This window comes from Sphaerodactylus townsendi, linkage group LG14, assembly GCF_021028975.2.
Source record: "Sphaerodactylus townsendi isolate TG3544 linkage group LG14, MPM_Stown_v2.3, whole genome shotgun sequence".
NCBI classification, from domain to species: Eukaryota; Metazoa; Chordata; class Lepidosauria; order Squamata; family Sphaerodactylidae; genus Sphaerodactylus; species Sphaerodactylus townsendi.
In genome coordinates this window covers 28,229,620-28,243,914 of record NC_059438.1, presented here as the reverse complement: position 1 = coordinate 28,243,914, position 14,295 = coordinate 28,229,620, and the positions used below count along the sequence as shown (strand labels likewise).

The following is a 14,295-nucleotide window of genomic DNA, read 5'->3' as shown; positions in this document are numbered from 1 at the left end:
GACTTTTCTAGTGACACTTGACTTCTCATAATGTGACTGAAGTACAAAAGCCTCAGTTTAGTCATTTTGTAGAGAACACCCCTCTAAGCCCTTGACTTCGGTTTAGCAGAGGGACAGCCCCCTCCAAACCCAGAGGTGGCAGGATGTGGTGCCAGTGCTGCCCCACTGCCTCCAACAGGGTTTTCCAGAAGTACAGGGCCCCACTTGGTATTTTGGGCAGAGGGAGAATTAGGGGAATGGTTGGAGGGGGCTTGGGAAACAGAAACATGACTCAGGGCACACATGAAAGTTTGCCTTGAAGGTCACAGGTGCATTTCTAATGCGGGCAGTCTCATGCCACAATTTACTAAGGCTCCCCCAGGCCCTGCAAAAGAAGCATCTGTTCCCAAGGCTGGCACCATGCGGTCCACCGGGCCGGCATAAGCGACTATGAAACCCTATGCCATGCCGTGCCTGCCTGCGGCCTACCGAGGAAGACCTTCCTAAGAGCCGCCCTTTCACTTAGCCGGGTTCCACCAGCTCAAGGGGCAGCAACCAGCTCTGATGGCCAGATAGAAAACGTTGCGTGCGCAAAGGGAGGCCACAAAGGCATTCACCCGTTGAGCCACACAGGGTAGCCCTGAAGAGTCCAGGTGGGCCACAATGGGGGGGGGGGCGTCCCCATCCCGTGGGAAGCCCCCGGCCCGCGCTCTCCTCCACTCTGGAGCATGCAGAACTTGGCTGGGCTGCAGCAGCCCGAGGCCTCTTAAGACGGCCTCCCCGCCCCCCTTCGGCCCTCCCCTGTAGTCGGGGGCTTCGCTGCTCTCCCGATTGGCCACGTGCGGCCCCAGTCAGGGCCCCCCTCAGCTCCGGCGCCCTCTCCGTCCTCCCTCCCCTGACGCAGCGGGACCTCCCCATTTAAAGCCAGGCGGCTGCTGGCCCGAGCGAGGCTGCTGGTCGCCGCCGGGGCGAGCTGAGCCTTCCTCCCTCCCTCCCTCCCTCCCTGCCGGCGCCCAGTGGAGAGCGCGATCCAGGCGGCGGGCGAGGAGGAGGAGGGGCGAGCGAGAGGCGGCTGGCGCGGCGGCCCCTCCCTCCCTCCCTTGCAGGCGGCCACAGGCAGCGCCCAGCCCCGCAGCCCTCGCGGGGCCCTTCCTTGGCCGGCCGGGGGCGCGCCACACCAGGCGCACGGAAGAGGTAAGGGGGCGCCCCTCGGCGGGAAGGAAGGGGGCCCCTAGATCTGGCTCAGGGCTTGGGGGGTGGGGCGCGGGGGTCGGCGCCGCTCGTCCCTCTCTGCTGGCCCCCCCCCCTACCCAGCCCGCCCCTCCGGCGTTGCCAGGCCAACCGACGGGCTTGTGGAGCGCCTGGCTGGCATTTGTCAGCCGCCTCCCCTCCCCGCCCGCCGCCTGGGCTGGAGCCATGCCCGGCGAGCCGCAGTGAACAGGCTGGCTGGCTCGCTCGCTCGGGCGCCTTGGCCAGCGCGCTTCGTCTGGCTCTTGCGCGAGTGGCGGATCCGAGCATCATGAAGCTCTGGGGACATAAGATCGATTTGCTGACAGGTAACCCGGTGGGTGGGTGGGTGGGTGGGGGTGGCCGTCGCGGGGGGCTTTTCTTCCGCCCGCCGCCAAAAGAATGCCACTTCTGAATGGCGATGCCCCGAAGGAGGGGGCACCGAGCTTGCCCCAGGGCACAGCAAGGCGCTACCCAAAGACTGAGCCCAAACCCGAGGGGGTGGGGGTGGGTCTCAGAGCCGCACCGGAGCTCTCCAAGCCGGTTGGGGGACGACGAGATGGGAAAGGGCTTCCCAAGACCTCCAGGCTCTGTTGCGCCGCTCCCTTTGCATGCCCCTCCCCTTCCTTCCTTCAAACCCTTCAAGAGATGTAGGGCACAGAAGCCGGGTGCCAGGCGGCACTTTTGATCTCCCGGCAGCCTGGCCTTCTGTGATTGGCATCCTTGGCTTGCCTTGGCTAACTCAACTGTGCTGCTGAAGAGGACTGCAAGAGACACCCCCAACCCTCTGGGTCATTCAGGCTCCTTTTCCTTCCCCTTGGGGTTCTGCTCCTGCAAGGAGTGCCTTGACTCGGAAGGAGACCCCTTACTTGAATGTTAGGCCTGTCCAGGGAGAGATAATGAGAGTGGGGTAGAGAGCAGTCCAGAGTGGCCCTTGGTTTCCTCTCACAGCTCTGACTGATGCTGCCTATACACACACGCACACAATATACATAAGTATACACCCTTCCTTGGCATTCGTGAGACTTTCCTTGCTTTGGGATCTCTAGAGTGAAAAAACAGCCTGGTTCAAAGACCAGCATTGCAGTGACTACCTGCCACGTTTTGGGGGGAGGGGAAACTGGGGGCGGGGGACAGCATGCTTGGGGTTTCCAGAGCTATCTGCAATGCTGCAGTGTTGCCCTCAACAAGGGAGACCCTAAGAGACACTCCTGAATGGAGGCGTATTCAGATTCTTCGCCTAGTGTTGAGGCAGCAGGAAGATTCTGCTGTAGCAGACTTTGTCTGGAAACCTTGGTTTCCCGTTAGCGGTCTTCCCTGCGAAGGAGATGGTCGGTCCCCTCCCCTTAGTTTCTATGCTGAAACATCCTTTATAGCTCGCACCCAAAGGACACCTAAATGTGTGACGGATAATGATACATAAGAATAGATTGAGATGGTAATTTTGCTGAAGCAGCTTGTTTGGTGGAATGGAATGCATGGCCTCACGGCTTCACGTAATAATTGTCCAAGTTCAAGTAGAAGGGTCAGAGCTTACATCCAGCTTGTCCTAAATGCCGGAGGGTGGGGGAGTGTCGGACCTACATGGCCGAAAACCAGAAGTGTTTCAACAGCATTGCTAAAAGGATGCTAATTTGAGATATGATATCACTACAGTGCAATCCTACACAGGGTACTCTCTTAAAAGACCCTGAAAATCGATGGGCTTGGATTGGAATAACTTTGCATAGGATTGCACTGTAAGAGGTCCCAACAAATCAGTTTCTTTACTGTTGTCCTCCATGAAGTCACCAGAGTTCTTGGCAATGTTTACAACCTGTCAAGACCTCGACAGGATGGCCTGAAAGAAGTCACGTTTTTAATATGATTGCTAGTTATGGTTGCTATTGGGTCTTGCTTATAAGGTCCTGGCTGTGCAGAATTCGAGAAACTTAAGTGTGCTAAAGCTTCATCCCACCCCACCCCCAAATTTGGCATTTCCTGGGCTACTTATGTTCAGGTGCCTACTCTATAGCAGAAGTGGCTAGGTGGGAGCTCTGGGCATTTGGGTTGAGGCTCACAAAGTAGGTGTCTTGGAAAAGTTAAAGATGTTTCCACAGTGGGGCAATATGTCCACATCCAGGCTTCATGGGTTTTTTTCTCTACCCTCCCCCCCCCCCCACCCCGGTGAGATGTGGTGTTGGCTAGCCAGATGTCCTCCATTTTAAGACGATTTTGCAAATGCAATGCAAAGCGTTGCTATCTAACCTTTGTAAACATAGGAAGCCATCTATCAAGCCCAATACTGGTTTGCTCTGCCTGGTAGAGTCTCTTTATCAGGGCTCTCCATCTGCCCGGATAACAGGAGGTCCTTTGACTGGTAGTGCCAGGAACTAACTGTACTTGGGTCCTCCTATATGCAAGGCATATGCTTGACACTTGCTGTTATCTGCAAAAATGCATGGTTTAGCTGGAATATAAATTTTTATTCGATGGAAGGAAGGAATTCAAAGGACCATGTGCTGGAAACACGGATCTCTGCATTATGCAGAAAGACACGCAGACTGTGATAAATTGTCTGTCTGTCCTTGCGCTTGTTCTTTACCGGGGTTTACTTGGTGTTTGTTCTCAAGCAGTTCATCTGCTCAGTTCTGCCATTTATTATTACGACTGCTTTGCATTTTTAGCTTTTATTCTAAGGGTTTTTTTCCCCACTGCTTCTATCTCTCCCTTTCCAATCCCAATGTAACTCAAGGTTTGCAATGTCCATAGCAGCCAACAGTGAATTCACCACCCTCAAATTATGGGTGTTGCTTTTAAAAATATCTTGCCATTCAATCCATTCTTAACACTTGACAGGGGACAATGGCAACGTTTCCACTAGATGGGAAAGTTAAAACATTGCTAGACTTCCCAGTGAGTGGAGGAGGCCTCAGAGTCTGTGCAGGCAGGCTCTTCAGTTTTGAACAATTGCACAGTAGAGAGAATGCTGGTAGGTCCAGTTTTTTCTTGCAAAGATGAAAGAGGTTGGTTGCCAAATTACAACTGGTCACCCTGCCAGTTACATAAACACCTAAACAGATGTCAGGTTGTCCTGGTTGGCCAAGAAAATGTGATATGTGAACCGAGGGGCTTGGTTCTTCCCTGGAGAAGTGGATTTTGAACTGGGGTGTTGAGGAATTTGGAAGGAATACGGGTGGAGCATAAGGGGCAAGCCGGAAGACAAAATGGGCGGGGCCTTTTGGGAGACATTTTAGCAGAGATCTACTGGCACGTGGGATGAGGAAGCTGAAAAAGGATGAAGCTGTGGGAAAGCTTACATCTACATGTGTTTAGAGGTCAGAAGGAGATGCCATGACATTCTGACACCAACTGCGAAGATCAAGGCTGTGCCTTTAGTAACAGGGCAAAATTTGTCCTGACCGAGGCCTGGTTGCGAATGTCCGGTACATTCACATAGCTCAGTCATTTGAGATGTTCCCTTGTCAGTGTCATGAATGACCAAGTGCTGTCAGTAAAGGATATCCATTCAAATGTTGACATTGACCAGTACCGGCTGGGAAGTGTCTGTCATTAAAACAAAGTCCTTTCCAGACATTTTACTGCACATGTTATGGTTTTTCTAAAGTAATTATAGATGTGGCATGAACAAATCAATTCATTCCAAAAAAATCAATGTCAGTTGACAGATGTAAGGGGGGTGGGGCTGTACTGTTTACTCATGAACAGATCTACAGTTGGGTCAGGGCATTGACTTTATGTCTGAGCGCCGGGGCATTTCGCACTTACCCTCTCTGATCTGGTTTCTCCTGTTCAGCCCCAAATCTTTCTGCATTCTCTTTTGCTGCCTCTTTCTGCCCTTATGATTCGACACTTCCTTGTCTTAGGACAAGGTACCATTAGATCCTCTGAAGATGCCAGCCACAGATGCAGGCAAAACGTCAGAAGAAAATGCTACCGGAACACGGCCATACAACTTGGAAAACCCACAACACCCTAGTGATTCCGGCCATGAAAACCTTCCACAATACTTCCTTGTCTTGTCTCTTCCAATAACTCCCCTCTTTGGAATCAATTTTTCACATACACCCCAGCTGTTTCTACCCTCGACCAGTTGTGTTGATGCACTTTTCTATCCCCTCTGCACAATCCCACCTTTTCTGTCAAGGTATTGCTGAAATCTTCTGTCTATCCCCAACTTTACCAAAGCCTGAGGAAGTGTTCTGGCCTGTTCTCAGGCTCTTTTCTCCTCCTCTTCCACTGTCATACTTGGCACTCTTTCCTGTGAAGACATGACCTTCTTTCTGTCCGGATTATCCTTGTTGAGCACGATGTATGTAAACATGTGCATAATAATGAGTAAATGTCTCCCGTCAGCCTGCTAGATGAACAGCTGACATTTTCTTCTTTTCTTGTTTTTGTAGCAATTCCACAGCCCAGTAGTAGCTGTGTAGGCCTGGATGTCCTTCAGAGTGATCCGGGGAAGGCAGATACCCACTGAACTGAGGCCCCCTCAGGCCTGTTTGCTGGGCATCAGGTGTGAAATGAGCCCGGTAAAGCCAAGGCTGAGACATCTAGGCATCCCACACGGCTGTATCATACGACTTTCAAGAATGCCTTATAGAGGTCCTGAGACTGGGAGGCACCCTCTGTGACCGGACACCTCTTTTGGCATTATTCTTCATTTGTTAGCCCCAGGAATCTTTGGGGCTGTGCCTGGTGCCCTGACCCCAAGCCCTGTAGGTCAGGCTTGTGTACCAAGACATTTCAGGATGGGTCTGAATCCTCCACATACAAGCCCCCCCCCCCTTTTTTTTGCTAGCCATAGGAAGGGTTTGCAGGATTTTGGTGACTAGCAATATCTCCCTCTTTTCCTAGCCAGCCTTTGCGATATCACAGACGTCTGGAAGTCCCGGATGCTTAATTTTCAAAAACAGTCAAATGGGGATTCTTGGTGTGCTGAACTCACAGGCCCAGATGAATATCTGCATGTGTAGCCATCCACACAGAACTCTGGCAGGCTGTGAGTGGCAGCTGGTAAAACTGCCAGTTTCTAATGAGCAGCTGATCTGCATGGCTTTGGGTCTCGGCCTGTTTTCTGCTGGACAGGAGACATTCTCTGTCTATTTGATTTGCAGGGAGCCTGCTCTTACTTGGCAGAGGCTTTCCAATGCAGTAAAGCTGAGCGTGCCTGCTGGTGGCTTGATTCAATTTTCTTTTCCCTTAATATTGCACCACCGAGGCCTCCGGGCCCACACAGAGAGACGGGGTTATCTGGGAGAAGGTAAAGCAGCTGGCTGCTGGGCACCCTCACCACTCCACCCCCTGCCCTTGAGAGCAAGACCCCTGTCATCAGCCGAAATAAATGTCCAGGCGTCCTTGCAGGAGACAGTCCCAATGGCTTCGCTCTGCCCCCGTGGATGGTGGCTGCTCGGCTTCAGAGTTGCTGAGTAATGATGATGTCTTAGCTTGGCAAGTGATGTCATTTCCTTGGCCCGTAAAGTCGCATGCCTTATGGCGTGAACGGCTGGTTCCAGAGGCCCTCAGAGGCCTTCTGATTTTACCTGATGAATCCTTATGTATTGTGGGCAGAGCAGCTTGAAGGTAGCTGGCCGCATGTGTATAACTGAAGCCTCTGGTGTTCTCCAAGCTATTTTTTGAAAAACCAGAAGCATCAGGGCTGAGCGTCTCTTCGGATTACAGTGCAGGAAACCCTGTGGGTTGCTGTCTCTTCAGGCAAGACTTTGTCCTTCTTTCCAAAGCAATTGGACCTCTTCCCAGTCCAATTGCAGAGAGGCAGGAAAAACTCCCTCCTTTCTGCCTGAGATTTGAAGCCCGTTTAAATGCCTGTTTCTTCCCTAGGCTTCTCAACACTGCAATGGCAAAAATACAACCAGATGGCAGGCGAGATCACATGACTGTCTGTCTGTGGCTGGCACCTTTTGCATCTGGCTCTGGTGGCGTGGACAGTGTGTTATCCGCTGCCCTTGATTAGCAGAGACATCTTCAAGATCCCCCAGGGGAGCCACAGGGACAGAAAATGGAGCGGATGGCCTCTGCGAAGCCCAAACTAAATGGCATCTCTTCTCCCTTTTGCCTTTAGTGGTGGAGGTTTTGGAGGTTGGCAGCTCTGCCCTCAGGACAAAAAGGTGGTTTTTGTTGTCAAAATGATCTATTATAAGGACATCCCACTTGTGCCATAAGGATGGTGAGATCCTCTTGAAGACTCTTCTGGGACCCCTGAGGAGAAACAAGGGTCAGGCTGGACTGTGGCTCAAGATAGTGCTCTTCCAGTCTTGCTGGGTGCCTTTGTGCTTGTTGCTCTCTCTCCACCTTGCCTACCTCACAAGGTTGTTGTGAGGGTAAAACAGAGGAGAGCCTTGGCTGCTTCTTGAATCCTTTTTAGAGGAAGGGTAGGGACGGAAAGAGTGCAAGGAAGCAGCCATAGTTCTCCCCGCCTCTGTTTTATTTTCAGCATGGTGTAGTGGTCAGGAGTGGCAGACTAATCTTGACAACTGGGTTTAGCAGTGGACTCTTATTGGTGAACTAGATTTGTTTCCCTGCTCCTACACATGACACCTGCTGGGTGACCTTGGGCTAGTCACGGTTCTCTGAAGAATTCTCTCAGCCCCACCTGCCTCACAAGCTGTCTGTTGTGAGGAGAGGAAAGAAAGGAGTTTGTAAGCTGCTTTGAGTCTCCTTACAGGAGAGAAGGGTGGAATATAAATCAAACTGTTTTCTTTTTCTTTTTCTCATAACAACTCTGACCAGCAAAGTCACCCAGGAAGGTTTGTGGCAAGCTTGGGAATGAAGCCTGGGACACCTCAAGCTTAGAAGAATGTATGAAGGAAATGAACAGTGACTTTGTGTGGGAAACAGAAAGCCCCGGTCAGTCCACTGGAATGGTCACCTTACTGAAAAGAACAGCAGTTTCAGTGTATCTGTTTCCAGTTCATTTCAGTGGGGCTGAGGCCAGAGAATTTCTGTGTATGGTGTGACCCATGGCAATTTTATTTATTTATATTATTTATAGTCTGACTTTTTCACAAGACTTGAGGCACATGACTCAATGTAAAGCAGTGCAATCTGCAGAATAAGACATCCAATAGATAAAGTAATAATTAGTGTGTGTGCAGGCAGGAAGGGTTTGAGGTTCCTGTCTTGAGTGTTCTGTCTGGGACTGGCTTCTTTCTGAGTATCATTTTTCTCTCTTAATCACCAAAGGCTGAGGGGCCAGTTCTTGGTCTGACTCACCTACAGAGCACTTCTGTGGACTTTGGTTCTCTGTCCCACCCCCACTCCTTCTCTCTGTTCTGTCCATCCTGAGTGACTTTTGGCTCTGAGTCCCACATTTCCAGTCCTGATTGTATGTGTCTGTACTGCTTTGTGTAGTGTTGGGGAGGAGATTTGTGGAGCTGCTTCATCTTAGGAAAGACATTTCTCTGCTTCCTGTGAGCCTCAGCCATGGCAGCTGTTTGAAACTCCGTGTAAGCAGAGTCCTCACACCGGCCCCTTCCGCACATGCAGAATAATGCACTTTCAACCCACTTTGCAGCTAGATTTTACTGTGCAAAATAGCAAAATCCACTTGCAAACAATTGTGAAAGTGGATCGAAAGTGCATTATTCTGCATGTATGGAAGGAGCCTCAATTTGTGCCTTGCCATGATTTTGTTCTAACATTATTAGATTTTTCTCAACTTGGTCTGGATTGCCAACTCACTTGCTCTGTTGTGCAATGCGTTGGGAATCTTTCTAAGCAGTTTAGAAATGCCAGGTGGCATTCATTCTTTTTAAAATACCTGCCCTGTGCTGGAAGATCTGCTGGAAGAGCTGCCTGTCTTTTCCTAGGCACAAAACAGAGTGTTGGTTCTTCCCTTTAAGGCTGTAAGTGGCATGGTATGTGAAGGACTGCTTCCTCCCATTCCGACCCTCTCAGATCCTCCTCACAAGCTCTGCTGTCTGTGGCCCAGCTTGTGGAAGCCCCTTTGAGTCTCCTGCAGGAGAGAAAGGGGGGATATAACTAAACTCCTCCTCCTCCCTCCTCCTCCCTCCTCCTCCCTCCTCCTCCTCCTCCTCCTCCTCCCTCCTCCTCCTCCTCCTCCTCCTCCCTCCTCCTCCCTCCTCCCTCCTCCCTCCTTCTTCTTCTTCTTCTTCTTCTTCTTCTTCTTCTTCTTCTTCTTCTTCTTCTTCTTCTTCTTCTTCTTCTTCTTCTTCTTTTCCCTGAGGCTCACCTGGCACCTACCCTAGTCTTCTTTACCCACTAGGTCAAAACATTATTTTACACTCAGGCTTTTACCTGTGGGGTTCGATCTTTTAAATCGGTCTTTACAGTCTGCTTCCTACCTGGGGACTGTTTCATGAGGTTCATTTTAGGCTGTGAGCTGGGTAATCCTGAGAATGCTTTCCTGGGAGTAAGCCCCATTAAATAGGATTCTGAGTAGACATGTTTAGGATGGCACTATTTTAAAAAAATGTTCTGGGTCGGTTTTAATAGTTTAATGATTTTATGCTGCTTTATGATTTGGTGATTTTGTTCTTTGGAAGCTGCCTTGGGGCAAGTCTCTAACAAGATGGTGTATCCCTTTTCAAATAAACACATTCTCTGAGCCTTCCGGGGGAGGGCGGTATACAAGATTAATTAACAACAACAACAATAATAATTTGATTTTCCTTGGGTGTGCAAGGCCTTGTCATCTCCTGGGACAGCCTGTTTTGTCCACTGCAGGGCTGAGTTGACCTGTGTGTCTCGGGGTCTCTTTCCGATGTAGGACTTCTGCTTCAGAAAGTGACCATGGCTGGGCTGCATGAGATGCGATTCACAGAAGAGAAGCCACTTCTTCGAGGACAGGATGCTGAGCTGGTGAGTCCTTTTCATTTATCATGGAGGATTCAGATCCTCTTGGGCCTAGGAACACGAACCCTTTCTTCTTTGGAAAAGATGGGCCTTAGGCAGCTTGTTCAAAGATGTGGCTGCAAACTGGTTTGTAACCAGTGGTGGGATTCAAATAATTTAACAACTGGTTGGTTACAAGCACCATTTAACAACCAGTTCTGCCAAAGTGGTGCGAACCTGCTGAATCCCACCACTGTTTGCAACCCAGTTGTTATCTGACAGGCGCATGAGATAAGAGGAGAAGCAACTGTGGGCTCTGTCCAGATCCTGACTCCAGAGAACTCTTGTCAGATCCCTTTGGGGCTGGGGTGGTATAGTGATTATGCAGGGGTGGCCAACCTATGGTGCTCCATGCTGGCAGGGGCTGATGGGAATTGTAGTCTGTGAACATCTGGAGCACCATAGGTTGGCCACAGCTAGATTAGAGTGTTAAACTAAGATGTGGAAGGAACAGGCTCAAATCCTTGTTCTGCAACTGCAGCTGACTGGGTGACCTTGGGCCAGTTACACATTCTCATTCTTACCTACCTCACAGGGCTGTTGTGAGGGTTTAAAAAAGAGGAAAGGAGAATGCTATAAGCTGCTTTGGGTCCCCTGAGGAGAACAAAGTAGGGTATCAAAATAATTTGGAACAGTGTTCAAATTCAAAAGATACGTGAGTGAGAAAATGCTCACAAAGTCCAATATAATTGTATTTAATTTCAAAACAAAACATCTCTTAAAAAGAGAGAAAAAACCATGTGAAAAGAGTCAGAGGAATAGTCAGAAGAGAGAAGAAGGTTTTGGTTGGGACTGCCAGATCCCTTTCCCCAAATGTGAACTTTCTTTAAAGTCTCTACCACAGAGGGCCAGTGAAAATATGTGCCACATATTACAAAGGGCTCTGTTGATACGACAGATGCTAACAAGGCTGTGTAGCTGAGCCAAGGAGGGAGTGAAATACAAGGTGTCATGTCTTAGTGGACATCTTCCTCAACTAAAGAATGAGTCACTGCACCCCAAAGTATGTGAACAGGAAGGCAGTCAAAGGTGTTAGAAGAACAAATTGCCAAAGCTGCAGAACATAGAACAAGGAAATACCTCTGAAGCCAGAAATTATCTAAACTAGCCCACAGTTTATGGCAGAATCTTGTGGCCACTTAAAGGCCCACTCATTTAGTGCGGCAACGGAAGCTGTTTGCAAGCCCAGCCAGGTTCATCAAAAGCCTGAAGAGCCATACTCAGTGGACTTTTCCCCACCCACCTATCCCTGCTTGTCAGTGGTGTAACTAGGCAAACTGGATCCCTGGGCAAAAGCTGACTTTGATGCCCCCAAGTGCGTGCCCAGTGCAACGTGCACCCCACGGCCCCCTTGTAGCTATGCCCAGTGGTGTATCCGGGCAAACTGGAGTTTGGCATCCCCCCATGGGCAGTCACCCTCCCCCACTGTGACCAAGCAATGATTTTTTACACCAGGTCATTTCAAAGTCACCATCACATTATAGAACGTGCCCCAACTCACAAATCGGAACACAGCAATAGGCTATGCCACACAGCAGAAATAATTTTTTGAAAACAGTTTCAAAATGCTTTCAAAATGTTTTATTACTGCTATGAAAACATGTTATGGTGTTGTATCCAGTCCCCCCAATTGGGGGAAACAGCATCACTTTCAATGTTATTTAAATTGGGAATCCCAGATTCTCCCTTTAAGGTGGATTTAAAAGGAGAATCTGGGCTAATCTAGTTTAAACTGGAATCCACCCCCAAACAGCATCATTTTCAATGGTGTTTAAACTAGGGAGCCCAGATTCTCCTTTTAAATCCACCTTAAAGGGAAAATCTGGGGTTGCCAGTTTAAACAACATTGAAAGTGATGCTATTTTGAGGTTGATTCTTCCCTACCCTGAAACAGCATCACTTTCAATGTTTAAACTGGGGACCTCAGATTCTCCCTTTAAATCCATGCCAAAGAGGGGGGATTTAAAAGGAAAATCTGGGGAAATGTGGGGGGTGCCTGCTGTCAGGGGTGCAATTGTTAAGCTAGCAGCACCAAATGTTCAGGGTATCTTTAGGAGACTCTCCTAATGATACCACCCAGGTTTGGTGAAGCTTGGTTTAGGGGGTCCAAAGATATGGACCCTCAAAGGTGATAGCACCAGGAGAGTCTCCCGAAACATCCTTGAATTTTTGGTGCTGCTAGCCTAAAAACTGCGCCCACAGCAGGCCAAAAACGGAAAAACACTGAAAATACAAAAAATCCCACAAACGAACCTGCAGTTTTTGCGCCCCTCACAAGGGGGTGCCCTGGACAACTGCCCACTTTGCCCAATGGGAGGAACGCCTCTGCTGCTTGTCTTCCAACACGCACTTGTTTGTCCCTCCACCAATCCTCCACCCCAAGCTTGGCACCTCCCTCCAGCCTTAATGAGTTTAAGGATCCTCCCTTGGAAGGAAGAGGCTCTGCACGGGCATTGGAGGAAAGCTCCTTAGCTTGGAGGAATTTTCCAGTTCGCCTGAATTCAGGGAAGATACAACACAGTGAATCTGTTGCTTCTGCTCTTGGTCTCACTTCTTATCTAGAAGGTGCTTGAAGCCTGGAGCACCCTCAATGAGGAAGGATATTTTGCATTCTCTTCCTCCAACCTTACCTCTGACCCCCGCCTCTCCTCTTTGAAGTAACACCTTATGCTTTGGCTGCAGCTGAAATGAGACCCATGGGTGGGATCTGAAATTGATCCCCTGTGCCCCTCTTCTTCTGTTTGTCCTTGGTGATTCCTCCACCCTGCCATTGTCCAAAGTGAGACGGCATGCTTCTCTGAGCAAAGATTTGCCTCCGTGTGTTGCAGTTTGGTATATCGGAAAATCTGTGAAATTTCATGCACACTCACTCTATGTAACCCACCTCGAGCCCCAGTTCGAAAGGCAGACTATAAACAATGTAAATAAACAAACTTTCGCCCCTAGAGAATAAATTCTACTAGCCAAGTAGGACAGCTCCTTGTTTTTGTTTCATTTTTTTCTTTTGTAGAGAAGGAGAAAAGTGATCAGCTAGGAAGAAATCTTGGTCTATTAATGTTTAATGGGAAGAGGATGCTGGGGACAATGTTAGCTTTCCACATATAACATTACCCATCAATTTTGCACATGGTTATTCCATAAGGGATTTTCCAAGTGGGACTATCTGATGGAACTTTTGGTGTTATCCTCACTTTTAGGGGAGTAATCTTTCTAGGAGCTGATCAGTGAATTTGTTATTGTTTTATTTCAGTTTAGGAAACTCAAGCCACTATTTCTCATGGGGTATATACCTACCTCTTTTGTCATGCTTTCACCTCTTAGTGAAGCAGATGTCACCAGTTTTTTAAAAATACAAATTTGTGCACCAGCAGCAAAGTGAGATAAATCAGAGCTCCATTTAGCAGGCTGCACCATTTCCCACAGTGGCCAGTGAGATGCCCTGGAAGGTGTATCACAGGACGGAGACCTCAGGGTTCCCCTATTGCTGCTTCCCCCAGCAACAAGCTTTCAAAGGCCTACTGCCTCTGAACATGGAGAACCCAGTCATCCATCATGGCTAACTGCTATTAACTGACTATTCATCCATCATGGCTATCTGCCATTAGCTCACTGCCACCTGAGTGGCAGAGGCTTATCTGGTGAACCAGATGTGTTTCCACACTGGTACATTCCTGCTGGGTGGCCTTGGGCTAGTCACAGTTCTTTGGAACTCTCTCAGCCCCACCTACATCACCAGGTGTCTGTTGTGGGGAGAGGGAGGAGGAGGAGTTTGGATTTATATCCCACCTTTCTCTCCTGTAAGGAGAGTCCTCCACCCCCTCCACCCCCTCCTCCTCCTCCTCCTCCACCCCCCCTCCTCCTCCTCCCCCTCCCCCTCCCCCTCCCCCTCCTCCTCCTCCCCCTCCTCCTCCTCCCCCTCCCCCTCCTCCTCCTCCTCCTCCTCCTCCTCCTCCTCCTCCTCCTCCTCCTTCTTCTTCTTCTTCTTCATGTTGTCCAGTCCCTCTTTAAAACCATTGCAGCTAGTATGGCTGTGAGTTCCAGAAGTTAATTATGTATTGTGTGAAACGGTGTTTCCTTTTCTAAGCTCTGAATTACTGCTCATCAGTTTTCACTGAGGTCAGCCAAGTTCTAGTATTTTGGGATAAAGAGAGAGAAAAAAATCTCTATCCATGTTCTGCAGACCACAGATGTTTTTATAAACCTCTGTTGTGTCTT

The 14,295-nt window shown here is 49.4% G+C and overlaps 1 protein-coding gene across 3 annotated transcripts in view; it reads left to right on the top strand.

Moving 5' to 3' along the window:
- The first annotated feature begins 990 nt into the window (after positions 1-990).
- The window catches only part of NDRG4 (NDRG family member 4), a 55,663-nt gene continuing 42,358 nt past the window's right edge, over positions 991-14,295 (top strand). For 2 of the 3 annotated variants that reach the window (XM_048516209.1, XM_048516208.1), the window contains exons 1-2: positions 1,379-1,535; positions 9,956-10,047. In XM_048516209.1, coding sequence (XP_048372166.1) covers positions 1,499-1,535; positions 9,956-10,047 — 129 coding nt within the window. In that variant the 5' untranslated portion in view covers positions 1,379-1,498. Of the gene's footprint in view, positions 1,174-1,378; positions 1,536-9,955; positions 10,048-14,295 lie in introns of those variants that run through there. The other variant, XM_048516212.1, reaches the window with a different exon arrangement.